Raw genomic sequence first — 25,939 nt, forward strand, 5'->3', positions numbered from 1 at the left:
GACACCTTCACTGTGGACGAGATGATGTTAATGCACCTGATTCTGCTGAGCTCGGCGATCGGGAGCAGCCAGGGCTGCTACTGTGAGCATTACCCTTGGGGGTCATGGTCTGCCTGTTCCCAAACCTGCAATTATGGCACACAGACCAGGCACAGGTAGGGCCAAACTGTCTCACTAATCATATGTTTGTATTTATTCCCTAAGAAAATACCGCTTCTGGAGAGGGAGATCTTTGTCGGAAGCTCCACCTTCTGTAATATACTGAGAAAAAATTTCACATCCAGGTGTTTACCAGGTGAATAGATCTGATTGCAAGACCTAAAAATTACAAAATTATGTATGCAGAGCATTACAGTGCCTCAAAACAAACATGTATCTGGTACCACATGTAGAGATCAGAGAAAAGCCAGGTCCCATGATGGCCCTTCTAGCAGCACGTGTTGAGCAACCAGCTCCTTGGAGCACACGGCCGGTGCGCAGTGCCCTGCTCTGGGGTCTTTGAGCAATTGCTCAGTGCAGAGTGGGAGGGGCGAGCTCCATCATGGCAAGCCTACAGAAAGTTCCTCCCCATGTGTTTTATGACAACAGTTAAAGTCAAATAAAAATTCATCAGCACCAAATCAGATGCAAATCACTGGTATACTCCAAACTTGTAAGAAATCCACTCTTTTCATCCCAGCTCTTTCAGTAGCTGTTCTCTGAGACTTTTGAAGTGACTTAGATAAAAACAGAACTGCTTTGTAAACTTAAGGCACATTTGGATTCTTCTTTTAATCAATATTCTGCAACATGTTATCTCTCAAGTTTTTTCATTTGGTTCATTATTAAAGAAATAATTTTCTTTATGCACCTTCACCTGCAGTTGGAGACCATCTATGATCTGTCTATAAGTCTTTCCCAGCATAATTGGTTAATTTTTTTTAGGCAAATAAGAATGGATGAATATTATAACCAAAACTTCTGTGACCAGCTGTGCACAAAGAAGGAATCTCGTGCATGTAACCAGCAAACATGTACTATCAACTGTCAGCTTGGAGACTTTGGTCCTTGGTCTGAATGTGACCCATGCATTAAAAAACAAGTAGGTAGAAAATACATTATATGTGTTAAATGCACCAAACTCTGCATAAGAGATCTCTTTGTTTCAGACATTCAACTTCATGGCAATTCATCTGCAAAATGATAATTTAAGGGGATTTTGTTATGGATTATAAAAGTCCCAGATGGAAAGAACAAGTTAAAACAAGCAAACCAGACCAGAAAGGGGTGATTTAGCATAAATCCATCTATGAGAATTTGCTTCAAAAATTCTATTGTTGCAATTAAAGATGAGTTTCCCATAAATTAAGCTGTAGAGTTTGCTGGTCTGTTTAAGCAGGAGCACAGCAGTTAACCAGTGAATCCTAACCTCACTGGCTAGAAATGCTCAGGCTGTATCTTACATTGATAGTCAGGACCAGTTTGAGATTGCTGTTATGAAATCCAGAGCACCACTTCCCTGACCTTTATAAGCTACTCAAAAAACAGGTGGATGTAGTTAGTATCAGTGCAACAAAGCCCTGTGATTGTGTTTTTTCATCTCAGGCTTGAGTTTGTTGAGATGGTGGAGAGTGAAGAGGTGAAAAGTCAGGTCCAAGTGGATTTGACATAAAGAAATCAAGCCCCGGGAAACATAAGGCTGTGGGGAGTGGAGTGCAGATTGTTTGGGGTAGTTATGTGGCCGGTGGCTCTGAGCTTTGAGGCTGCCCATAACAGCAGCTCTGAGTGTCCGTGTAGACACAGCCTATAGCTCTGTGAATATCCTGCTCAGCTTCAGGAATCCATGCCTGAAAAGTAGGCTCAAAAAAACTCTCAGGTATCTTAGATACTTCTTTAAACACATACATAATGTTCTGATGTCCATGAAGGAGGAGTAAGAGGCTAAGAAGCTGTTCTTGGTGTGAGATGTGAATCATTCCGTGGGGTTCCCATCCTGCAACTGGGAGGGAGGGCGTGAAAGCAGAGCAGGGAGAAACAGTAAGAGAGAGACGGCAAAAAAGCTGCAAGAGATGAAAGGGAGTATTGCCATCAACTGAACTGATTTCTTTTTGATCAATATCCTCTCAAGTGGATGAGTTTCTTAGCTACGCACCCATACATAGAAGTGTTGTTCATTTTTATTAACTTTAAATATTGGTGCAACATGTTTGCTGCTCCAAGCAAAAAGGTGCTTTTGTGGACTGAGATCCATTTTTCCATCTAAGCTATGAAGATCACTACTTGTGACCTTTATAAATGTAAACTACCATCAGAACGGAGGCTGTGACTTCCAAGGTAAGCGTGAAGACTAGTGTAAGCAAGCTTCCAGCGAGAGGGAGGGATGAAGAGGTGGAAGCTTGTACAAATAATACAGTGAGTATTATAGATCCCAAATGAAGTACAAGGAAGTGTTGTCTTGACACCAAAAGCTTTCAGATGGTCTTGTGTTGCTTCTCACACTCTCCCTTCATAGTTACTTGGTTACTGATACTTGCTAGACATCTTCCTTCACTGTTTGACTTCAGAGTCTGCCTGCCTGGAGGGAAGTAATGGAAATTTGCAAGGAGTTGTGTTTTTCCAGTGGGGAAAAATTCTTAGAGGAGGAACTGTTCAGACACATGCAGACAGGTCTTATGGGCAATCACTTGAAGTGGTGTGGAAAACGCATCTGAAGTCATTTCTCTAGCAACATTCAGCTTTGTTGTTCTGCATGGAGGGTACTGACTTAGGGAAAAATGAGCTCCAAATTTTGCTCCCATATCTTCTTTGGTAATAGAAACTTTCAGGAAAACCATTTACGCCCTCTCCAGTCATCCAGCACTCCTCAGACAAAAGGCCTCATGTGTGGAAGCCAAGCCAACTGGTTTGGTGATGGGGGTAGATGCCACTAGTTTTATCATCAATAGTGATGATAAAGCACATGAAAAATATCTGTAAGCTTGTTCACATGCCATTTCCTACTGTACCTTTAAAACTGAAGGTACAGGGACTGAAATTTTGATTCTGACAGTAGTGTAGTCCAGGCTGCCAAGAGTTTAATTATATATGCTCTACCAGGGCTATTGAGGCTCTTGGATTTCAGTTCCCTGCCTGCCTTATCTGGGATAACGACGCAGTAAGGAAAAAGGACAAAAATAACTGATTATTTCTTTCAAGGCTTGGGTTTTGGTAAAGCTTCAGCAGCACTGAGACGTGTGTCTGCCTGGAGGGACACTTAATGACAAAAACAGCTCAGACAAACAATCCTGGCTTTATTTCTCCTGCCTTTCAGTTTCGTGTCCGGACGCTCCTGCGACCATCCCAGTTTGGGGGTCAGGCCTGTACCGAGCCACTGGTGGATTCCCGCCCGTGCTTCCCAGCTAAGCTCTGCAACATAGTGGAAATGGATTGCAAGAATAAATTTCAGTGTAAAAGTGGTAATGATAATCTTCATTGTGTAAACTGCTGCATTATTAGATAGTAAAAAGATTAGATGGTGAGACAAAGAAGGTCCAGAAGATGCAGATTTTGCATATTCCATGCACAAATTCCAGGGAAAAGGAGCAGGGAGAAAAAATTACCTATGGATTTCATACATACTAGTAGCAGCTTATTTTTGCCATTTCTTCTGTAACTAAAAGTAATTTAAGTGCAGTATCTAGCCTGGCCTGCCAGTATGACCACAATAGCTAGACAGTAGCACTTTTCCAATTAATGTTCTTTGCTCGAATTTTTTGTGCACAAACACATCGGTAGATTTTGTCTGAACATGAACTCATGCTATCTTTATTAAATTTGTGTGTATTTCTTGTTTGCTCCAATTTAAGTATATCTGATTAGCCTCAGAATACCTTTATCCACACATCCTTTCGCTAAACCTCAAATTAAGACTTTGCAGCTTCAAAGCAAGGCAAAACTGGCAGAACTGAAACAACTGTTTCTTATTGTAATAATATAGGTAGTATGGTACCTTGCGGTTAATTCCTATGGCAATTCCTACATTCCTCTTTACTAGAGAAAAAGACAGACTGTCTTTTCTTGCATTCAGATATGTTGAATCTTAGCATGAAGTTTCTTGCTGCATCTGTTTCTCCGGTGCAGGTCGCTGTATTGCAAAAAAATTGGAATGTAATGGAGAAAATGACTGTGGGGACAACTCTGATGAAAGGAATTGTGGGAGGAAAAAGACCGTATGCAACAGAAAGTATGAGAGCATCCCAGGTGTGCAGTTGATTGGCAATGGGTAAGCCATTTTTGCTTATAAACTTAATATTATCCCACTAATTTACATAAACAAAGTAATCTCCAATTAGCATGTGAGGGTATCCCATTAAAACACATAATCTCTCAAATTAAAATTAACAAGAAATTATAAAAATGCAACCAAACCATCAGGCAAGGACTTGCCCAGTGCATCTGTCAGTCCTGCTCTGAAATACTGATGCATTACATAAAGAGATGCCAAGGAGAACTGCTGCCTGAGTGGTCCTATTTCTTCACAGCACCCAGAGTATCACATACTGGCAACTTCCAGCTCAGCTGGGCCAAGTGCTTCAGAAATTTGGAAGATGTTCCTCTACAGATGTTTGTCTTTCTATGACACATTTCACACAATATCAACCATCACCTCCAGGCTACCAATTTAAGCAGTGTTAAACCTAAACATGGGATGCCTGTCCCAGGTAGTCTCGCATTTTTGAGTTGGGCTCAGTGTGCTCTGGTCTGGCAGAAATGGACAACTGCTTGTTCATTTTCCTAGGCCATCTTTAGACATTTCTCTGCTTAAGAGCAACTATCTCGTGATGACGTTGGGATTATCTAGAAGGTTAGACACTGCTGGAGATTAGGAAACAGGGTTGCTACTGCAGCATTCTTCAGGTGAGTTCAATGTGGATAAGAAGGTCTTGTAGAGGAACTTCTTTCAAAGTAGTAATGTAACTCAGATGCTCATACCATTTCATTTAAACCTACGAAATACCTAGTGCTGCTATATAGCACTAAAGGTTTTAAGTCTGCATGTCTTTCTGAGATTGTTTCGTCTCTGGAAATAATTCTTTTGTTAGATTTCACATTCTGGCAGGAGAAAGCCGAGGGGAAGTCCTGGGCAACTCCTTCAATGGAGGACAATGCACAACGGTGAAGCGCAATGAGACAAGAAAATCATACCGTGTTCCTGCGAACTTGAAGGGTGTCAGCTTTCAGGTATTCTCAAGCAGCAAACCCTTGCTGGAAAAAAAAACAAAAAAAGGTTGCCAAAATCATGATCGAACCTGTGCACTCAAGTCTTAGCCATCAATGTGTGTTTTAGGAGAAGATTTCTCAACCTTGTGTGGCCTGAACATGCTTTAGGTGATGTGTGGACTGAGCAGTTGAGTGGCTCTACTCACGCATTTCATATCTGTGCTCACTCACTGCATGATATATCAGAGTCAACATGACTGATTTGTGCTTCTCTCCTGCTTTCACATGACTTTGGCCATGTCTTTGTTCAGACTTGATACCAGAGGCCTTGCTCCTAACCCCGATGTGATCTGGCCAGAGGCTCATTCAAGTCCAAAGCTCATTTCAGTGCCACTACTGTACCCTTGCACCCTTGCAGTACCAACAGCTGTCCATGGACAGGTGAAGCAAAAGCTGTGCATGCAAGAAAAACAAAACAAGGAATTTGTTCACCACTTCCCATGGGCAGGCAGCTATTCAGCCATCTCAGGGAAGATAGGGCTCTGTAACATGTAATGGTTATCTGGGAAGAAAAATGCCATCACTCCGAACATCCCCATTTCCTTCTTCCCAAGTTTTATAGGCTGAATGTGATGTCATATGGTCTGGTATATCCCTTTTGCCAATTGGGGTCAGCTGTCCCGGCTGTGTACCTTCCCAATTTCTTTTGCACTCCAAGACTACTCACTGTTGGGGTGGGGTGAAAAGCAGAGATGTGCTGCATAAGCACATCTCTAATAATCTGGCATGTTTCCTTCATAAAAAAAAGGAAGAATTTATTGTTTAATAAGTTTCTGTTTCAGATTATTATTTGGGCAAATATGTTTTGCTTTAACATATCTCCAGGTAATAGATGAAGAGGATGATGTAACATCAGACTTCTACAATGATTTAACTCCTCTAAGTGACTGTGCTCAGCAAAGTAGTTCGTCCACTCACAGCAGTCGAGGATCTTCTGGTATACCATATTTATTCTCAAGAAAGACACGAGTTAAAGTCACATCATCTTCCTCTTTCAGGAAAGCCATTGAAGCCTCATATGAAAAGGTAATTGAATGTCGCCTCCAGTTTTTTCCTTTCAACTGATTCCAGTCTACTCATTTCCAAACTGAGCTAACAAAGGCTACTTTCCGTCTCAATGCATTGGCATTATATTTTTTAAAAAACAACACACACAAAGCAGAAAAAAACAAACCAAAACAAAACCAAAAAAAAACCCCACTAGAATTGCTTGTCTTCTGTTACTACAGGATGTTCCAGGTTGTAACATACCTTCTGTAATGCAACATAATTTTCTGCTTTTAGTACAGAAATCATAGGCTTATTCCACTTCAAAAAGCGTAGATTTGCCACAGATTTGAGATTATCAGATCAGGTAAACCACTTCTTTCCCTCTCCTAGCTATAGATTAAGAAGGCAGAATGCCATGTAGTAGCAATGGCAGAAAACTCTAAGAAGAAATGAAGTATACTCGGGAATGTTATACATATACATGTCTTGGGAATTAATCTACACTAGACTTTTGCCAAGATGTTATGATCCTAGAAATAACACATCCACAGAAAACTTTCTGAGAACAGAAAATACTTTTCCCATAAAATTCTACACCTTTAATGCAGATGAATACTGTGGGATAAAAGATTATGTTTTTTTTATAGTTTAATGGAAATAAAGAATGAGTTATTGTTTGCACTTCTGCATGAAAGATGCCATGGGACTGACCGAAACCAAGGCCTGTTGAAACCCAGGAATTCTAATACGATTACAATGAATCTTTTACAAAAATAACGGTCTTAATATTACATTTTCTTATCATGAAAGCTTACTGCAAACCTTGCTAACTTGTCCCAATAGTTAAGTAACTTTACTGCTTAAATAGTTCATCACTTCTAGTTTGAATTCATCTATATTGAAGTTTTAGCTACTGGAACCCATTCTTCTTTCATTCACATCTGTACACAGATCAGGCTGTTCTTTTGTACAACTTATGTTTATTTTGGTGGAATGGTGGCTTCTTATTGGCTTAAACACAGACCAAAGCTACTTATGGAAATGTTAATTTTAATGAAACTTTCATTAGGAAAGTGTTTTAAATCTATATTGTTTTTCAGCTTTGCTGTCATGAAATCTCAGAAACACATATGAAATAGCCAGTAACAGTCTGTTGTTGGCTAAAGATGAAATGGGTTAAAATCCTCTCAGTGAATCACAGCAGGAGTGTTAACTTGACTCTTCGTCATATTCTTTACTGTATCATAAACGAGTAGCAAATAACAAGCAATAGGACAAGAGGAAACAGGCTCAAGTTGCACCAGGAGAGTTTAGATTGAATATTAGGAAACGTTTCTTCACCGAGAGGGTTGTCAAGCATTGGAACAGCCTGCCCAGGGAAGTCGTTGAGTCACGATACTTGGGATATATCTTAAAGAAATATAGATGTGGCAGGACATGGTTTAGTGGTGGACCTGGCAGTGCTAGGTTAGCAGTTGTACTCAATACTCTTAATGGTCTTTTCCAACCTTAAAAGATTACATGATTCTATAAATTTTATACGTGTGCTTGTAGACAGATGTATTCTTGTGTATGAGAGACCTGTAAATGAATTTGGAATACTTTCTTAAAAAGTGAAACGAGAATTTTATATAGATCACTTATAAGGGAGAATTTACATGGGCTTTGGGAGGTCAGATTCAGACCTACATATTAAACTGTCTGCAGAAAGGTTTCACATGAACATCCCAGGCCTCTGGAGGGCCCTAGCCACTGGAAAGCCTTCTCCTCATCTATTGTTTCCAGTTCACCATCATGTTTACCAGCAGGGATACGTTTTCTTTGATCTTCCTTTCCTGGCTGGCATACCTGTAGAAGCCCTGCTTATTATTCTTTACATCCCTTGCTGAGTTCAGCTCCAGCCATGTCTTGGCCTTCCTGACCTGCAAAGTCGGGCAGTGTCCCTGTGCTTTTCCCAGGATACCTGTCCCTGCTTCCACCACCTGTGCAGTTCCTTCTTGCCCTCTACTTTGTCCAGGAGGTTTCAATCTGGCCTTGCTGATGTCTTGCCTTTCTTGCCTGATTTCTTACACCTAGGGATCAAGACTTCTTGCAGTCTGTGGAAAATGTCCTTAAAGGTCATCCTTATGACCTCTCTGATGTCTTCTGCTTACATCATGGTGAGCATCTAGTGTGGGATTCAGTTTACATAGACATAGATCCTCCATAGGGATCTGCACCTCAGCTATTGATGAAGAGAAATTGATGGGTTTCTACATAAATTTCTGTGAATTGAATAGTACACTAGTAGGGCTGTAGAGGCAGCTGAGGTCACTCTTCTCTATATCAAATGTAAAGAAAAATTCTTAAAGTGAGACTGGAATATTATGTAACACATTTCTTTATAAACTGCTAATCTTGCCCATCCTACTCCATGTTGTTGTTCTTGTTTACTGGGGGTTTTTTTTCACTTTTTTTGACACTGAATACCCATGCTGTGATGTCTAAGGACTTCTGAAGGCTTTGTGTCAGAATTTGTGCCCATTCCCTTAGGCTGTGTTCCTAATATTTCCAGCAGCAGTTAATTGAGTTTCACTGCTTGAACTACAATTCAAAAACTGAGAACTCAAATATACGAAGGGGTCTCCATCCATGAACCTGTCAGACAGGGTCACACACAATTCTGTGCCAACACTGCTTCTGATGTATAGGATGAAATATTACTTAATCACCATGTTCGTCTGGAACTCTGCTTTGTTAGCAAACTTCCAATTAAAACTCCTGATTTCAACATTAGTCCAGCTCAGCCTGTGTTCGGCTACTTTTTGTCAGTTAAGTAGTTTGCATAAGAAAACTGAACCTGAGTACTTATGGTTTATTTAGATTAAGTTTTCTTTGGGAATGATCATCCCTGATCTACTAAAATTTTATATTAATACCTGATACTCATGGGTCAAGCTTGCTACAGGTACAGGTTTATGACTATGATTAAGCATGTGCCTAGCAATGACTGAAGACTTTGAAATCCAATTTCCTGTGATTGTTCTAAAAGTGAAGGTTTCCAACATCGTGCATGCCTCTGTAATTTAAAATAGAAATCACTCAGTTTGACACCTGTGAGGTAAATTGCTAGGAATAAAAGTACTTAAGATACTTTTGCTAGCAGAAAATGCAAATGAGAGATGCATGAAAGCAGAAATTCATATTTAGTATGCGTGTACATGCTAAAACTAACTAAGGTTTTAGAATCAGAATTTGCAAAGTGGCCAGCAATGTTGTGTGTCATAAGTGTTAGTTGGCACAGCCAAAAATTTAATATTAGAACGTAAATCACTGGAAAATCCTGAAAACAATGTTTCCACTGGATATTTTAGAAGCTGCATATAGTCTGTAGATTGTAACATACTCCATTTCTTCCCATCTTGTTCTCACTATAGCAAAAAGCAGAGTATCTTTAGCTTATTTTCCAGTGTGCAAACGAGAGCGCTGAAATGAGCAGTGCTGTGCAGAACTAGGAGCTGAGGTCCAGCTTGTGCGTTACTTCGCTCAGTCCTGGCTGGGAGAACTCCCTGTCTAGATCCGTCCTTGTGTCTTCTAAGCCTTGGAGACGGAAGTGGAGCAGAGCCAATCTAGCAGCAGCACAATTAAGCCGGAGATTCCATGTGTAAATCAGTAACAAGTTGTTTTCTAATGCATCTTTCTTATCTGCCAGTTGGTCATTTCCTCCAGTTTCCTGCCCTCGCTTTTGCTCTTGATCTCTGCTTCAGCCTTATGCCAGCAGCTCCCCTTGACCATTCTTCTAGCATTTTCTATTCCTCTGCTTTGTATTTAATGAAAGTCTCACATAAACAATTTCTAGTCTAGCAAAAATATATTAATTAGGTGTTTAAAACCCATCTGTTTTTGCTAAATGTAATTCCAGTGGTGTTTGGAGTGGGGGGGCTTGTGTCGTTGTTTGGGGTTTTTCCTCTCATGTCAACAGTTTGACTCCTGCACTCTTTAACCCTGTGGTTTAGTCTTAGTTTTAGCAGACTGATATATTGTGAAGCTTCATAACAGTGAGATATTACCCAAAACACTCACTCACCAGATCAGTAGCAAACAATGTATGAAAGCGTATAAGCTGAAGCTTTTCATCTAAAATTTTGGTTGCCTTATCAATTGCTGGCATATCTGTTACGGCAGGAATCCTTTCACTTCTTGTTAGGCAGGTGCTCAGGGAGTGCTAATTTTTGTTGGAATGCTATATACAACCACAAGGTAAAGCATAAAGGAGCATTGTCCTCAAGAACCTGACAGCGCTCTTGGAAGCTCCAGGGCTACTTTGTTTATGGTTAAAACAGCATAATACACTGAACTAATTAGTTCTTGCAACGTATCTGAGGACATTGAGTGTGGTGCTGACAACAATGACAACACTGAGGTCGCGGGTTCGATTCCCGCTTGGTCCCCATGTGTTGCCTGGCCTAGTCGAGAGGTGGTGTCCCTGTCCATGACAGGGAGGTTGTACTAGATGATCTCTAAGGTCCCTTCCAACCTGGGCCATTCTATGATTCTATGACATACTCTTGGCTCCTCTATTTTCTGCAATTAAGCACCTATGAAGATGCTAAGACACTTCTTTTTATATTTCTAGAATTCCAAGTTTATTAGAGTCCATAAAATCATTTCTGTTGCAAACTTCACAATGAAGCAGTCAGATCTGCAGATCTCAGATGTCTTTCTAAAAGCGCTTAACCACCTGCCCCTGGAGTACAACTATGCTTTATACAGCAGAATTTTTGATGACTTCGGCACTCATTACTACACCTCTGGGAAGATGGGTGGTTCATATGACATTCTGTACCAGTACAGCTCAGAGGAAATGAAGAACTCAGGTATGTAATCATTAACGAGAAAATATCATGATTTGTTTACCAGATTTTCTTATCACTGTTTTTAGGTCTTACATCACATAATAAGTTCACCAACAGCAAAAAATCCTTTAGACTTGCGACCCACTCGGTGGTATTGTCACAGGGACACCTGCAACGGCTCACCTCAACGTGGGAGCCTGGGGGCGTGGTGCTGTCCTGTAACATGGTTAAGATGGTGAAGCTACTGCTCTGTGGTATTTCTAGGCCTGGCAGTGAAAGAATCACTAGAGTGTGTCCGAACAGAAACAACAAAGCGTGTGTTCTTCCGGAAGAAAAAGAAAGTCAGCACCAGATGCACCACAAACAGGATGACTGTGAAACACGAAGGTGACTATGATGAGAACAGGGCCCATGTCCTGATACTTCCATTAAGAGACACCATTCCCTTCAGCTAGGTACCCCAGGTGGCCTCTCAACTTTGTTGAACTACAGATCCTCTTCCACCATTATCAGAGGAGCCAGGGTCTCACTGTTTGTCTCTGAAGCAAGCTCTGGAAATATCCTCTTAATTCGCAAAAGAAATTATGGTATAGGGGTGCTCTTGCTCTGTTCTGCAGCACCATCATGGGGGATCTGGTGGCACTGGCTCTTCCAGTGAGCCATGGATCTGACAAACATTTCGAAGGCACTGGATCCAGGGCCAGGCATGCTGAACTGGGAAACAGGCACAAGTAGAAATGTATGATCATGACTGAGTCTCTGATCTTTAAGGGCTGCTCAGGGCATCTGAGGGACTGCAGAATGTTGAGGGCATATTCTGTAAGAATGGCAAGAGTCATATTCTGTATCACTAAAAACAGGGATTTCATCACCTCCACCATATTTTTGCCCTCATTTTATGGTCAATTTCCATTACTCAGGTGTTTATAGCTGTGACAAAAGATCCTGCCTTGCATTATGTTCTTCTAGAAAAGCCTGCTATATCCCCTGTATTTTCCAGAAGTGTCTTGTGTGGTTCTGAATGTTGCCATGGCTGAGATCTCAAAAAATTTAACTTTGAAGACTATGACAGAATGATGCCATAGCAAGGATTGTTTTTCTTTGGGGCTAACTTCAAAAATTTAATCTCAATATTTTCATTTATATCCTCTTACACTTTTTTTTTATAACTCTGATCTTATATCTGCTGCCTTTGAAAGTCTTCATCTGCCAATAATGTGATGTTATCCTCCTTCAGGTTCCATTTTGGAGTCAGCTGAACGTTCATTCTCCCTGGTGAAAGGTGGCAGGTCAGAGTATGCAGCAGCTCTGGCCTGGGAGAAAAAGGGGGCTTTTCCAGGCCACGAGGTCTTCACAAACTGGCTGGAATCAACAAAGGACAATCCTGTGGTGATTGACTTTGAGGTGAGAGAACAAGAAAAACATTGACATAGTAAAGCACTCAGCAGTTAGCAGATCTGCAGAGAGCTCTGCAGGTGTTTTGTCCTTTAAATCAGGAGGATGCTGTGTGTGATATGAATGCACATAGGTATGGGTATAACACAAACATACAAAAGATCTGTTAGGACTATTTGTGCATGTCATTTTATAAATCACACCAGGTTTGCACTGTCCACGGACAGTGAGAATAAGAGCGAAGAATAAGGGTGAATAACTCTGGCAGTAGCAGGATCTCAGGCATGGGCAGGGCTTAGTTGTTGTGCAGCAAAGCAGCACATGATACTGGGAACCTTGTCTTTCCTCCTGTGCACACTCCCTTGCCAGGCCTAAGCTGCAAGGTACGGCACATAGTTAAACTGAAATAAAATAGTAGTCCCCTAGTATCTCTGTCCTGCTCTAAAAGAGCATGCAGCATGCCAGCCTCTTAGCAGCAGCAAATTGCTTGAGATGATCAGCAAAACCTGCTTGAAAATAGCATAGAGTAATCTTTCTCAGACTGCAGATGGAGAGCTCCTGCAGGCAGTGTAGGGGTGCCTCATGTGGCAGTGACAGAGTGTGAGCAGACTCCACGTCACCTGTGGTGTCCTGAATTTTTAGACATGATGTCCCACCAGGATGGTTTTCCACTAGCTGAGAGCTCTAAATTGGGGAAATAAAACCAAGATAAACAGGATAAAACAGATGTATAGCACTGTCATGTTCTTTTAAGGTATCCATAGCATTTAGCACTCTAAGCTACTGTGTTGTTGCCAGTGAAAGGGCTGAAATCAGAACTTAATAGCCCTGATGTCCATTAAGCAGGTATTCCTTATTGCAGCGCTGGGCACACAGGGGATAGCTCCACCTAGTGTGTGCCCCGTGAAGGGCTAAACGTATAGCTTATATACAGTTTAGATGTACGTATTCACAGAGTTTCTAAGAACTCATTAACATATGTTGCCGCCCACTCCCACATGTGCAGTACAGTCGTTTGGTGGTCACCAAGGGTCTCCGGTAGTTGTTTTACTTCATTATGGTAGTCTTCATCGAGGTGTCCTGATGGGATCCATTCAATTAACTCCTTGTCTTTGTTAAGAGACCCCAAGGCTGGCCTAGCCTGGTTCTGTGTATCTTAATGGCATTTGGGAGTCCTGGGGCATTCTGTCTTTGAAGATAAGAGCATCCTGTCCTTGAGGATAAGCTCCTGTTGCAGAATACCTATGTCTCACACCTCTGTTCTCGCACTGATTCTGCTTGCTCAAGCATATTAAGTCTCCTACATACCAGCTAAAACTACAGTTCTGGCTATAACCATGGCTCCAGCTAAAACTGGCTTCAGTGTGATATACCTTAATATGCAGGCTCTAGCACCTTTAAAATCCTGCAGCTACCCCCAGGAGGCTCCTACTGTGACCAGGCAACTTCTTACAGATTGGCTCTCTACCAGGTGTCGCCCATCATGGATTTGGTGAAGAATGTACCATGTGCCGTGACAAAACGTCGCAACCTGGAGAGAGCACTGAGAGAATACATGGGCAGGTTCGACCCTTGCCAGTGTGCCCCGTGCCCCAACAATGGCAGGCCTGTTCTTTCTGGGACGGAGTGCCTCTGCCTGTGCCAGGCTGGCACCTATGGCAAAAACTGTGAGACACAAGCTCCAGACTACAAATCAGGTATTTGAGGTGATACTGTGTCGCCGACAGCAAAAAAACCACACAGTTGCTTACTCGCTCCTTCACCTACCTCCATCTCCACAGGGATGTGGAGGGAGAAAATTCAACTAAAAGGCTCAAGGATTGAGATTAAGGACAGGGAGGATAATAATCTACCATTTAAGATGATGAGTACAAACCAGAGTAGACTTGGAGAGAAAATGTAAGTATAATTCACCACCACCATTTACACAGTAGGACAGTGAGTGGAATACATAAATAAATACAACCTGATCTTAAATACATTCCCTACGTCCAAACTTCCCATCATCCCAGCTACCTCCTCCCTGTATTGGTGCAAGGAGGGGCAGGAGGTAGGGCATGCAGTGCCTCTGGCCATTACTCATTGTCCATGGCAGTTCCTTCTTGAGAAAGAGGGCTGCTTCCAGTGTCCCCTTGAAGATGCATGATGTCCACCTCACGAGAGGCAATCCTCTTCCTCCTCATGGGTCCATCCCACACAAGGCCATGGGTCACTTCAGGTGCATCCTCTACTGATGCTCAGTCTTTCTTTGCTCTGGCATGGGGTTCTTCATGTAGCGCCTCAACCCCCACACACCCCTCCCCACACCCAAAAACTCCACCAGACTCAAACCCATGACATACTGTCATAATGTCAATGTGGTCTTTCTGGTATCTGTCAAAGAGGAATCTGACATAATCTTCCCTAACTAAATCCATAGCACTTCTTACCACATGGTGATGGCTCTGTGTCAGGTTGGATGGGGCTGTGAACAAGCTGATCTTGTTGCTGAAACTCCGGTCAATGAAGAACTCTGTAACACTCAATTTAGCATTAGAAAGCAGGCATTTCTTTATTACAGTGCCAGATGAATGGGGAATAGTTCCACCTATCATGCATGCCATATCTGGCACCCGTCCAAGCTTATATCCCCCTGTTACATACATAGACATCAGTTTTCCCCATAAAGATTATACATATTCCTTCTATTTCTAGGAACTAATTATCCTATATACATAGTTATTACACACCCAGCTTGGATCTCTGAAGGGCTTCCCTGGAGGTCTTATACGGTCTCTGGTGATCCCTTGTGGCTGACAGAGAGGTGTCTTTTAGTGAACTTTCCATCTCTTAGCCCATCTCTCTTCTTTGTGGAGTTCTTCTTAACTGGCATCTGTTAGTCTCTTCTAATCTATGGGTTTCTCCATAGGTATGGGTTTCTGCCACAGTTAATAGTCCTTTACGATACAGTTCATAGTCCTTGACTGTCAAGGAGACCATACAACAATTGCCTCCTCTAGGGTGCCAGACACAGTTGTAGAATATGATATGCTTGCTTGCATTACTGCCTGAGGCCCTTTTACACTTTTCTGTCTATGGTATGTAACAATCTAGTTAAAGATGTCCCAGTTCTTTGCAGAGGGCTTGAACTGGATGACCTTTAAAGGTCCTTTCCAACCCCAAACTTTCTATGATTTTATAATCAGAATGTGTATGAATAACAGTAGAAGTAAAAACAAAAAATCAAACTGAATGGTCACAGTTCAAAAGAAATTGTAAGACATGGCAAAAGATTCCCTAGCTACATCATTAAAATAGTTGAAGATCAGCTGTTTAGCAATAAGGATGAAGATGAGATCAAAGATGATTGATGCAAAAATTAAGAAACCCATTCCTTAGTTTTTCTCTGTAGCCTGTTACGCTTAAGAATAAACAACCAATGGAGATAAAAACATGTTGATTACAATGTGGAAGGAAAACACAGTTGTCTTAGAAAGAGGTAACTTAATCATAATTCTGAAGAATTTAAAGAAAATCTTCATGAAAACAGGTTTCTGAATTAAGTTGGCACTAATGCCGTACCTATGGAAACAGAAGAGATAGAAGAGACTGGATTATATTTACTTTCACATATATTTATATTCCAGGAAAAAAAAAGTGACAGACGGGCAAGTCACTTAGGCATCTACGGGTCTCATTACCTGACCCTGGAAAAGAAATATTTCAAGAGAAATCAGTAACTGCAGAAAAGCAGATAGAAGTGAATATAGAAAATATGTTGCATGAAGAAAAGAAGGGGCATGTAAATAAACATTTTTGTACATACTTCATGGTGGCACAGGAGTTAAGAAGAGACAGCAATGATTTAATTTACCTTGCATGAGATGTAGATTTGGAGTTTAGATGTCGCGTTAAAGCTCAGATTTATTCAATAACTCATTAAATACCAAGCTGTCTAAAAAGGTTGTCAGCACCAAAAAACCTCAAATGTCTGTGTGTGCAATAGAAGTAGAAATCAAGCTGCTTTGAGGTTTGAATGTTACTTGCAATCAAAACTGGAAAGGAACATATGTTTTAGAAGGAGCTGGAATTTGGCTGACTATCTCTTTGGAACACTTCACATTCTAGATACAATCAACCTCTTAACAGTAACAATTTTACGTCCTCTGAAAATGGCTGTTGTAAATTTACCACCATCCCTCTTGTATGCTGCCTTAAGAGAAATATTATATATGCTACAGATCTACCAAAAGATGGGACTTTTATTTCTTGCAGTTGCTGTAGATGGCCGCTGGAGTTGCTGGTCTGAATGGAGTTCATGTGACGCTTCCTTCAAAAGAAGGAGGACCCGGGAGTGTAATAACCCCTCCCCAATGAATGGCGGGAAGCCCTGCGAAGGTGAGCGGGAAGAAGAGGAAGACTGTTATGTCTCTGTGTTCACAGACAGGTAAGATAGAATCATAGAATCATAGAACGGCATGGGCTGGAAGGGACCTTAGAGATCATCTAGTCCAACCTCCCTGTCATGGACAGGGACACCACCTCTCAACTAGACCAGGCAACACATGGGGACTGAGCAGGAATCGAACCTGCGGCCTCAGTGTTGTCATTGTTGTCAGCACCGCGGTCAAACCACTGAGCTAACCAGCCCCCTAAGGTGAGAAGATGGTAGATCAAAAGATCTCTGTAGTCATGAGGCAGAGTTAAGGAGTGCTCCACAATGGCTTTGAGACTTTCAAGGAGGAAATAGCAGACAATTCTCCTGTGTCATGTTCTATGGTGGGGCTGAGAAAAGAAAATATCTTAAAATCTTCACAGTTTGCTTCAAGTTTGAATGTATTCATTGTTTATTCCTAGAAAATGGCTGACAAATTACATAATAAATTATATCTGTAGAGGTCTTAATGCTGTTTTGTATGGCTTCTTGCCCAGAGTCATGGATAATTCACCTGCTTCCATTCACAGGAGTTCAGTTTCTAGTTTTTTTAATAACACACCTGCAGCATTCCTGACATTATGCCATTGTTATTTGGTGACACCAATGCTTCAGATACATCCTCACCAGTAAATTTTTACTTTTCAGAGGTGCTCCTTGTATAAATGATGATGAAGCCAGGAAAGAAGAGGATTTCTTGACTGGTGAACCTGAGTCTGGATGCTCCAGGCCAGACCCACCAGAAAATGCCTTTCTCAGGGTGAGCATGAAAAATAAGGAAAGCGTAATAGTTGCAGAGCTGGAAATTTTACAGCTTCTGTGCTACGTGTGTCTGATATCCAAGCTAGTGAACATGTTGCTCTGTATGTGGCATGCTGTGGGACTCTAGTCCAGCGAAGTCCACCAGTAACGAGAGAAAGGCAAGGTAAAGACCATTTCAGTGATCCTTGAATACTTGTTTTGTAACCACGACATCAGTTAGTGCAGCTCGACAAGCATATCATTATATAGGTGAGTGGATGACTTATACTTCAGAGTAGGAAAAGCATACGTTCATTACTTTATATCATGAGGCTTTTATCATTGTTTCTTTTGACAATGTCCAGTGTCATTACCATAATTTTTGAGGGGCTTTTTGGTTTCTTTCTTGTAGAATGAAAAGAACCAGTATGCTGTGGGGGAAGAAGTTGAAATTGCCTGTGTGAGTGGTCATGTTCTCAGCGGCTATCAATTCCTCCGGTGTCTGCCAGATCAAACCTGGATGCAGGAACCTGTTGAATGTCAACGTAAGAAAGGGAAAACTAATTTAGCCCAGCAACAAAACAGAAGTGGAAGGAAAAGGCACAAAATAGATTTTAATACAGGTTTTAACAAAAGAATCTGTAATGAAAGCTGAAAAGAGGATGATTTAAGAAGGTATTTCACGTAGAGCTTGCAAAAAACTACTGAGGCATTACATAATTCCTTTTCAGTTCAAAAGTGTTACTCTTCAGTTACTGTTCAGTTCAGAAGTATTACTATTATGTTCTTTGTCAGGATATTGTAACACTTTAGAAAACCCTCAGATGGATGCTGTGAAGTCCTTCTCTTGTGTAGTTTCAAGTATCTTTAACAGCAGGACTCATCTTTTGTTTCCACACTTACATAGATACCTTTAAGTTGGTGACAGTTACACTGAAGAAAGTGTTCTTGGAGGAATGTGTCTACCGTTTTTTATGTTAAATTGATAATGCGTCTTTAACCAACCCCCTCCAGACTGCCTTGAAAATCCCCACAATAAATCAATTCTTTGACTTATTTACAGTCCTATTAACAATTAAGGATAAGAACTGACCCGAGTTAATTAGTAAGAAATATTCTTGAAGTTTTCTAGAACAGGGTGTGACCTCATTTGTTTACTGTTCACTTTATAATTAAAAAAAAAACAACCTGAATACACTTATGAGGTGTGTATTGCCATTCATTTTAATTGTTTCGTTAATAGATTAATTTACAAAAGAAAAATTAAAATATGGTTTTAATGCCATTCTTATTATTTTTAAACTGCGGAATTAAATTGCTAATATTAGCATACATTAGAAACACCTTGTAATTATTTATTTGTTGGTTGAAAAATATTTTTAAAGACTATGACAGTGCACTGAAAATTTCTAGACTTAACTATGTTAAATATTTATTAGTTTTGAATGTTAGTCAAATGTCAGTGATAGAGAATGTTATAGTGGCTCCTCAGATGAAGCATTACCTGCTGTAAATATCTGCAACCTGTAAAAACATCAAGAATTACACTTTATTCTTGTTTACTACAGCCTCGGTATGCCTCAGGCCACCAACATCTGACAGTGTCACAATCTCCCCCTTTAAGCAACAGTACAACATTGGTGAAAGTATTAAACTGAGCTGCCAAGCTGGGTTTATAGTCACTGGTCAAGAACAGTATACCTGTGGGAAGGATTTGTCCTGGACACCTCCTGTTTTGAGATCTATTACATGTGAAAAAGGTTAGTAAACTTGGATATGCTTTACTGTTTCTATATGGTTATATTAATAGCACAGTTTATTTTAGCTGGCTAGAACTAGGAGGCAGATGACTGGTTTTAGGATACGTAACAACTTTGTGCCTGCCATAGTGCCATATAATTTCGACCCCAAACTTCTGCATTAATTTCAGAATTTTTTCATGCAATGTACTGTACACTTTAATTAGAACATTGAAATACGGAAATTGTTTTCTTAGAAACAAACCAAAACAATCTCCAGATGTATTAACAAGACTTCATGAAAACTAAGTCAAAAAATGCGTGCTATTGAAACTTCAGCTTCTCTTCTTGTACAGGATCTTCCAGTGATTCTTGCAAGAACTGATGGAACCCCAGCCACTTGTGGAACCCCAGCCACAGCAGGTTTTGAAGACACACACATGGATAAACAGAAATAAATCCATTTTAGGTTTAATGTCAGGAGTGTAAAATATTTCTATTTACTTCGCTACTAGTTACAATAATTCCCATTCTTTTATTTCAGATATGCAAACTAAAATTAGAGGTGTTTGCAACCCAGGACAAAAGCAAATTGAATCTCACTGTGTTTGCATGTCTCCAGAAGAAGACTGTGGGTAAGTTCAGTACTTTAATCAGAAAAAGAGAAGTCAAGGTTTCTCCACTAACAGACCAAGAGTCCACTGTGACACAAAACAGGAAGGGTGACAAAAGACACCAGGAATTCAGGGCTGTCCAGCTATGCCTCTATCCAAATTACAGCCTCATTTATAGCCTATGAAATAAATGAACGGTAATATTAACCAGACGACACACGTTACTGCATCCTTCTAATCTAGATTACTATCTGCCACTGGAGACCCCAACTCTTCCTTTTCTTCTCTTTATTCCTCCAACTTCTATATTTTCACTGTCATCAACTTGCGAGGTCATGATTTTTGTGTTTGAGATTCACCTTTTTTCAGATGAACATGCTGCAAAACACATTGTACATTTCAGTCTCCAGAGCATATAAAGATATATAAGACTTGGACTTACTCTCTCTTTACACAACATAACCTGCACAGAACATTGGCCCTTCAAGTGACTAGTGCTCTGAAAACTAGAGAAGTTTTGTTGACTAGAGCTACAACCTTAACTCAGGAACATCAGCAGGGTGAGCTGTATTGCCCCCTCTCTTTGGGAAATGACTGAGCTCCACAAAGTGATGCTGCTTGGAAATACTTGTACTTGTTGAGAATTAATCCACTCAGGAATCCAAGAACAATATGGAAAGAAACTGCAAGCAGCAGGGCTGGGTTTGCCTGCCACAAGTCCCAAACTAGCTGTGCCTCAGAGGCAGACTTGCATGCACAGCTGTAGGACTATGTTAATTCAGACAAGCCAGCCCAGGACTCATGGAAACTTCACATTCCTTGTGGAGGTAGAAGTACCTCCTGTTGTGCAGGCACATGTCCTTCATCTCCAATCTGTTAGATAGGACCAAAATTTCCTAGTCTCACAACACTATTACAGGTCCAGATCCTGCAGTAGCTGGGACAGTCTTAGGACTTTAGACAAACATCCAACCAGGCCATGGCCTTGCTGCATTTCATCTGATGCTGGTGGAGTGTTTAGAAGCATGGACTCAATTCGCAGCCTGCTGAAGTAATCCACAGCCTGCTAAAGTAATATTTCTTTTTTCCTTGGGGCAGCCACTACTCAGAAGACATCTGCGTGCTACATGCTGTTTCTGAACAGAGTGTGACCAGGCCCAGCTGTCAGTATTTGGCTGAAATGTGCCTTGGAGAACAATCATTTCATTTCTTGCATACTGGCCCTTGCCATCATAATTCCGGCCTAGACTGGGCTATTGAAAGGGTAAAACTCTCTACAAATAGCTTGAAGAAAGTGCCTTGTGGCTACGACACCTGCTATGACTGGGAATATTGTTCAGGTATGACTTTTGAACCATGGGATTTATGCAGCCCTTAGGATCTAAAAATAAGATGTACCGACTCCTTAACTGCTTCAGGAATGGGATTTCACAGAATCAGAGAATGTCAGGGGTTGGAAGGAACCTCAAAATATCGTCTAGTCCAACCACCCTGCCAGAGCAGGATCACCTACAGTAGGTCACATAGGTATGTGTTCAGGCAGGTTTTGAATGCCTCCAGAGAAGGAGACTCCATGACCTCTCTGGGCAGCCTGTGCCAGTGCTCTGTCACCCTCACAGTGAAAAAAGTTTTCCTAATGTTTTTGTGGAAACTCCTATACTCTGGATTGCATCTGTTACCTCTCGTCCTGTCATTGGGCGCTGCTGAAAAGAGCCTGGCTCTGTCCTCCTGACACTCCCCCTTGACATATTTATAAACATTTATGAGGTCACCCCTCAGCCTCCTCTTCTCCAAGATAAAGAGACTGAGTTCCTTCAGCCTTTCCTCATAAGGGAGATGTTCCACTCCCTTCATCATCTTTGTGGCTCTGCGCTGGGCTCTCTCAAGCAGTTCCCTGTCTCTCTTGAGCTGAGGGTCCCAGAACTGGACACAATATTCCAGATGTGGCCTCACCAGGGCAGAGTAGAGGGGAAGGAGGACCTCTCGACCCACTAGCTACACCCCTTCTAACAAACCCCAGGATGCCATTGGCCTTCCTGGCCACGAGGGCACATTGCTGGCTCATGGTCATCTTGCTGTCCACCAGAACCCCCAAGTCCCTTTCCCCTAGGCTGCTCTCCAACAGGTCGTTCCCCAACCTATGCTGGCACATGGGTTATTCTTTCCCAGATGCAAGACTCTACACTTGCACTTGTTGTATTTCATTAAATTTCTCCCTGCCCAACTCTCCAACCTGTCCAGGTCTTGCTGAATGGCAGGATTTACAAGCATTGTGGTGTATCTGAGCAATTTACAGCAAGATGAGTATGAAGTCTGGTCAGTTCCATGTCCTTGCTACTGAGTGTAGACTCTTAGATACATGCCTTGTCCCTTAGGCACAAGTGGTGTGGTGTTGCCTCTTCTCTTTAGTAAGGCACTAAAAGAACTTGAAGATTTTTCAGGAGAGTTGACATTTGAATATTTCATCACAAATATGTAGTAGAGAATGTTATGGTCCATTCCCCATGAGGCTACTGTAAGGGTTAATTTGTACTTCAAAAATTAATTTGGATCACACCCTCTATAACATATAATTAAATTATTAAATCTAATTGTGATACTACTTAAAAAGCAAGACTGGAACCATCAGACTTAATTAGATTTAAATGGTAGAATGTACCAATACCCATTGTGAACACTGTGTTTATTAAAGAGTTTTCACGAACTAGCTAAGCTGGTGAAATCCCTAAGAGGATTATTTTATAAAGACTGTTGTGCAACTTGGCTATTTACTGTGTGACTTGGTGATAAGAGCAGTGGGATTTCCTGTAAAGGTCTCAGGTGCTGTCTGGCTTCATGCACATCAAGCGCTTGCCAGGAAAAGGCTAAGTGGCAGCCATGCTCATTCCTTTGCATCTTTCCAGAGACAAATATGATCCTTATCACGCCTTGTCTACTTAGTATAAATAAAGCAACGTCAGTGCACAGAAATCCTAAAACTCTGTTTCGAAGATGCAAGATTTCTGCAGCACAGGATCTGAAGTAGATGACTGTAAATTACCACATGAGATGCTGGTCCTCGTAGGGCCAACACAGAGGACATGACCAGATGTGCGCCTTGAGGGACATGCTAGGATGGAATATCTAGGCACCTTGAGCTCCTGGGTGGGCAGTTATAATTTGAATAATATTTGGTTCATTTATTCCAGAGCCCCTAAGAAGCCTAAATCCACTTGCAGTGTGTAAGTGGCTTAAAGCTGTGTCCTATGGCAGCACTTCTTTTTTTTTCTCAAAAGCCTACAGAGGAGTCCTGTTCAGTGAGAAAAAAATGAGAGGGAGAGGGGAAAAAAAATCAATTAAATGAGCTTTCATTGTGGTGCTCTAGAGTTTTCAATTGGACATTCCTCCTCTCATCTCCACAAAAGCCCACTTTCTCATGAGTATGCACAAACATTTAGGAAATGCAAGTTTTGATTTTCCTGAGAATAAGTAGTTGGCATCAACACAGAGAAAGAAGGTACTGCAGTACCATGTGAAAGAAACTGAATGAAGGAAAACACATATTTTTCATACGTTTTAAGAAAGGGAAGGCAGAAACTTAGTTTCCTGCCTAGGGAATTTCTGGAAAAGAATATAAAGAGTCAGAATCTGATTAGATCAAAAATGAGTAATGAAATAACTGGCAGGACTGAGCTTTACCACAGGCTAGCAGCAGGTAGCTTAGCATTCATAAAGAGAGCTTTTTATGAAATAGGTGCTGACACAATATGAACCTTAAGACTCCATTTCACAGCAACATTGTGTGCAAGGATAATTGGGAACAGAAAGTCAACTTAATATCTTTTTGTTTAGAAGAAAGGTCAGGGAAAGCCAGTGGTTAAAAATAGTCAGATACTTCATTTCTGCTTCTGTACGGACCACTGCTGCAAAAACTGGTATTTAAAGCTGCTTTTGTCTGTATTCCACATACCCTACCATCTAGTGTATGCACTGTAGGCTTTTTGTAATTAATGTATTGATGTATCATGAATGTCCAGTAGTGTTAAGACTTTGAAGTGTTGTCAGTCATGGCATTTTCAGCTAAAATTCCAACACATTTATTCCCAGAGATGCAGAACCAGTGCTCCTGCCTGATGCCTTATGAGTGCCCCAAGGAAGAGACACGCTCTCACTGCATCCAAATGGAATCAACAGGGAGGAGGAGGATGGTCAGTTATTGCATGCTGGCAGCCATGAAGTGCGCTGGGACCAAACTGGAGGTGCTGGAGCCGGGGAGCTGCCTGGAATAGCACATCAGCTCTCCTGGCAGCCACAACAATCACCCCACCGTGCACAGGCCAAGCTATCCTGGGAAAAACCTGGCTGGTTACGAAAAGACATGTAGATCGAAAAAAACCATGGAAAAAAATAATAGAAGTCTCTTAACATTTTTTAGGGGAAGCGTGTCAATGGGGTTTTTTTGGTCTAAAAATGGCCTAGGGTGTGGGCCATAGAGACTGTTCTCACTGCTAATAGCTGTGAACGTGCAGAGCGATGGAGGGGAAGGGATGGGAAGGGGGAAAGAAGAGCATTTCCTCTAATCTCTGCTTGTGTTGGATGAGACTTTTCCTCTCCTCAGTCATTTGTTGCTTTGTCCCTGCGCTTGTGACTGCTGTACACCCTGGTTGTCACGCTGGCTGAGTACCTGCTCTATCATCCAGGCAGGCAGACCAGGCACTTCAGCATCATTGCACATTCCTTCCAACACATAACAAGGACATGAAGGAGCTTACCTGTAAGGGCACTCATGGTACAAATTCAGTGAGCAATGGAAATTACTGAAAATTACAGGCATGCAATGACTCAGCGAAGTCCTCAAAACCATGTGATTTTTAAACAGAGAAACTGGAAGGAGGAAGTGCTTGCTTTCTGGGTTATTTTTGCTGATTTTGAGCCTTAGAGAGCAGTAGGGAATTTTTATGGTAGCCCTCCAAGTGAAGTAAACACATGTTTGTGCTTTAATGTAAAAGAAAATGTCAATGAACCCTGCATTAGGCATAGCTGTATTGCAGTATGAAGTTCTTCATGGAGTCTACAAAAATGCACATGAGTGAATTTCTTATATATACACTTGCACCAGCACCAATCCTGAGAGCAATTTCATGGGTCATCTCAATCTGGCCATGGGTCCATCCCCCAGCCTAGCTCTGCTCCTCAGAGGTGACCCCTGAGTTTCGGCCTTTGCACACTGCTATTCCAGGACTCCTACAAGGCAATGCTGAGGCTGTTTCTTACCACCAAGGGAAACATCACTCCCTTGCAAGGAGTTTTCCTCCAGTATTTCTGTTTCCAGCCAGTTTAACCCCTTCTTGTAGCTGGGCCTCCTTGCCCTCTGTGCCAGATCATTCCTTGGTCACACATTACCATTGCTGGGCAGTTATAATGAGAATTTCCACTTCAGCATTCAGAATTTTGCTAAACTGAAAATCAGAAACCTGCCTTCCAAGAAGAAGAAAGCTGAAAGTTACCTTTTTTCATCAGGAGTCAACAGAACAATGTAATTCAGGGAAAAAAAGCATGACAAATGTCTGTTAGTGAATAACCTGTCCTATATATGTGTGACACTTCGCCAGGGACTGGGCAGAGTCCTTTGGAAAATGAGAGTGGGCTGGATGTGAAATGTCTGTTTTCCCTTGAAGGAGGTATCACACCCCTGTATTTGAAATGTTGACAAGCTCCCTAAAGCAGCAACTAGTCTCAACTGGATGGAGCTCAGCGTGAAGAAGCAATTGATCCTGCTGCTAAAGGCAATAAAGCTTTATGTTTTCTTCCTTAAAATGTGTAGTAAAAAATATTATTTTTTAAAAAATGAGATAAATTTGCCTTTGTAGTTCTATAGCTCTTTTCTACGTATGAATATATATGTTAATGTACTGGTAATGGTCTAGGAGAGGATTGCAAATTTGATTGTCCCTGGATTGGTTTATAGTTGTCGTGGGTTAGGGCTGGGCCGGC

At 41.4% G+C, this 25,939-nt stretch overlaps 1 protein-coding gene across 1 annotated transcript; it reads left to right on the forward strand.

Moving 5' to 3' along the window:
* Positions 1–10: 10 nt before the first annotated feature.
* C6 (complement component 6) lies at positions 11–24,234 on the forward strand. Its single transcript, XM_009874646.1, has 18 exons — positions 11–155; positions 925–1,081; positions 3,290–3,434; positions 4,099–4,240; positions 5,061–5,199; positions 6,064–6,264; positions 10,844–11,084; positions 11,328–11,450; positions 12,301–12,467; positions 13,930–14,155; positions 16,713–16,884; positions 17,521–17,632; positions 18,026–18,158; positions 19,182–19,373; positions 19,897–19,987; positions 21,065–21,306; positions 22,980–22,987; positions 24,067–24,234. Exons 1-18 carry the CDS (start codon positions 22–24, stop codon positions 24,232–24,234), a joined length of 2,793 nt encoding a protein of 930 aa, XP_009872948.1. The 5' UTR covers positions 11–21.
* The last annotated feature ends 1,705 nt before the right edge of the window (positions 24,235–25,939 follow it).

The sequence above is a fragment of the Apaloderma vittatum genome, unplaced genomic scaffold (assembly GCF_000703405.1).
Source record: "Apaloderma vittatum isolate BGI_N311 unplaced genomic scaffold, ASM70340v1 scaffold4058, whole genome shotgun sequence".
NCBI classification, from domain to species: domain Eukaryota; kingdom Metazoa; phylum Chordata; class Aves; order Trogoniformes; family Trogonidae; genus Apaloderma; species Apaloderma vittatum.